Here is a 2,509-nt window from a genome sequence, read left to right as displayed (position 1 = left end):
CAAGGGAATACTTCATGGCTTCCAAGCTTGACTTGTTCCACATGGTCAACAAAAGAAATATTGAGATCTCCAAAAAAATAAAGCAAAGGAATGGATTCGCTGAGAATGGTTTGCTCGTGGTGAAGGACAAAGAAGAAGATGGTTTTTTCTTAGAGACGAGGAGGCTCGCATACGTCGCTGGTCCAATGGTTGCAGTAAACTCTTCTGCCTATTTTCTTCAAGTGATATCGATAATGATGGTTGGTCATCTCGGTGAGCTTTTCCTCTCAAGCACCGCCATTGCAGTTTCTTTCTGCAGCGTCACCGGTTTCAGCCTCGTGGTATGTCTCATTTTGTATCTCTCTCTGTTATATTTTTCCTTATTGCTTTATATATAAGTCTTTCGTTCCCCTAGTTCGGTTTAGCTAGTGGGTTGGAGACTTTATGTGGTCAAGCAAATGGAGCTAAGCAATTCGAGAAGCTTGGAGTTCATACTTACACATGGATTTTTTCGTTGTTACTTGTGTGTATTCCTTTGTCTGTTCTATGGAGTTTCATGGGTGATATACTCTTACTTGTTGGGCAAGATCCTCTGGTTTCTCAGGAAGCAGGGAAGTTTGCAACTTGGCTCATACCAGTTCTCTTTGCTTACGCCATACTGCAGCCGTTAGTTCAGTTTTTTCAAGCGCAGAGTCTGATTCTTCCTTTAGTTGTGAGCTCAGTCTCTGCTATATGTTGCCACCTCGTCCTTTGCTGGAGCTTGATCTTTAAGTTTGGGCTTGGGAGACTCGGTGCCGCTATTTCGATCAGCGTTTCTTACTGTTTAAACGCGACTGTGCTTGGATTGTACATGGTGTTTTCTTCCAAATGTAGCAAGAGCCGTGCAACTATCTCCATGATCAGTGTGTTTAAAGGAATGAGAGAGTTTTCCGGTTTGGAATCCCATCTGCATCTATGATTTGGTATTAAATACCCCTTTTGTTCTTTTAATTTGTTAGTCAAAGAGTACATTTAACTTTTGAATTTTTTTTTTTTAAATCTTAAATTAGCTTCGAGTGGTGGTCATTCGAATTTCTTGTCATTCTTTCTGGGATTTTACCAAATCCAAAGCTAGAAACCTCTGTTCTCTCGGTGTGGTATGTTCCTTACCTTTTAAATGACTATTTCGTTTTGGAATGGAATATTTATCTTATACACTCAATTGCTTCCTTTCTTCTCTAATAGTCTAACAACAATCTGCTCGTTTTACAAAGTACCCGAGAGTCTAGGCGCAGCAGTGAGGTTCTTTTAGTACCTATCATCTTTTCAATTTTATGTAAAATGGAAGTATCTTAAAGCTTAAACCTCCCTCTCTGATTTATAATTTATTGTTGTTTGCAGTACAAGAGTTGCGAACGAATTAGGAGCTGGAAACCCGAAACAAGCAAGAATGGCCGTCTACACAGAGATGGTTATGACATTTGTAGAATCAATAATGGTGAGTGCAACAATCTTTGCTGCAAGAAACGTGTTTGGTTACCTGTTCACCTCTGAAACCGAAGTTGTGGATTACGTTCGATCAATTGCTCCACTGGTGTCTTTATCCGTCATATTCGATCCCTTTCATGCTGTCCTCCCGGGTAATTAAATCCTCTATCTCCCTCTTGTTGACATGAAGCAGAATTAAGCAGCTAAACTTGAGAATTAAACTGCAAGACTTGAAAATACTTATAAGGTTTTATAAGGTCTTATAAAGGTTTTATAAGGTTTTATAAGATTTTATAAAGGTTTTATAAGGCTTTATAAGAAGCACCAGACTTGAGTTTAGAAGCAGAAGACCAGACTTGAGAAGCAAAGAAGAAGAAGAAGAGAGAAGAAGACCGTTGAGTATTTTAAACAATAAATATTTTATTGTATTGTGTATAGAGGCAACTTGCCTTTAAAAAACTTGGATCTAGATCCACAATTTTAATTTCAAGGGAATAGAGTTTCTCTCAGATCTACTTTCTCTCTCTCTCTCTCTCTCTCTCTCTCTCTCTCTCTCTCTCTCTCTCTCTGTTCTTCAATGTTCTTCATCTACATCTCTTTATCCTCACATTCTTTCATGGTATCAGAGCAAGTAAGCTCCTGAGATTCATTCTTCTCTACTCTATTCTCTTTACTTCCACAAATCTCTGATTTTCCCTTTCTATTTTTGGTAAAGTTCATCCTGTTCTTGAGTTGTTCTTCATTCCAAAAAAAAAAAAAATGGAAAACTCATACACGAATGTCTTTAAATCTGTGTCTATTCCGGTTACCCTCAAGGGAACCAACTACTTACTGTGGTCTAGACTTGTCAAAACCGCTCTTGGAGGCAGAGGTCTTTGGGAGTATGTTGTTGACGGCAAAGACACCAAGAAGACCATCCTAGGAGAGGATGGTAAAGAAGTTGTTACTGGGGCTGAAGGAGGTGGAAAGAGAAGTCAGAAGGATCTTGGTCCTTTCCATCATTCAGAATAGTCTTGAAACCTCTATCTTGGAAGCTTACTCCTACTGTGAAACTTCCAAGGAG

The 2,509-nt window shown here is 39.1% G+C and overlaps 1 protein-coding gene across 2 annotated transcripts in view; it reads left to right on the top strand.

Annotated features, from left to right (window-relative positions):
* Positions 1-85: 85 nt before the first annotated feature.
* The window catches only part of LOC106304477 (MATE efflux family protein 5-like), a 7,460-nt gene continuing 5,036 nt past the window's right edge, over positions 86-2,509 (top strand). The window contains exons 1-5 of one of the 2 annotated variants that reach the window (XM_013740883.1): positions 86-320; positions 584-941; positions 1,029-1,115; positions 1,204-1,260; positions 1,360-1,598. In XM_013740883.1, the coding sequence (XP_013596337.1) occupies positions 934-941; positions 1,029-1,115; positions 1,204-1,260; positions 1,360-1,598 (391 nt within the window). In that variant the 5' untranslated portion in view covers positions 86-320; positions 584-933. Of the gene's footprint in view, positions 321-566; positions 942-1,028; positions 1,116-1,203; positions 1,261-1,359; positions 1,599-2,509 lie in introns of both variants that reach the window. The other variant, XM_013740882.1, reaches the window with a different exon arrangement.

Source organism: Brassica oleracea, chromosome C7 (genome assembly GCF_000695525.1).
Source record: "Brassica oleracea var. oleracea cultivar TO1000 chromosome C7, BOL, whole genome shotgun sequence".
Lineage (NCBI taxonomy): Eukaryota > Viridiplantae > Streptophyta > Magnoliopsida > Brassicales > Brassicaceae > Brassica > Brassica oleracea.
Note: the sequence above shows the minus strand (reverse complement) of the source record. Positions and strands in the feature narration are given on the sequence as shown.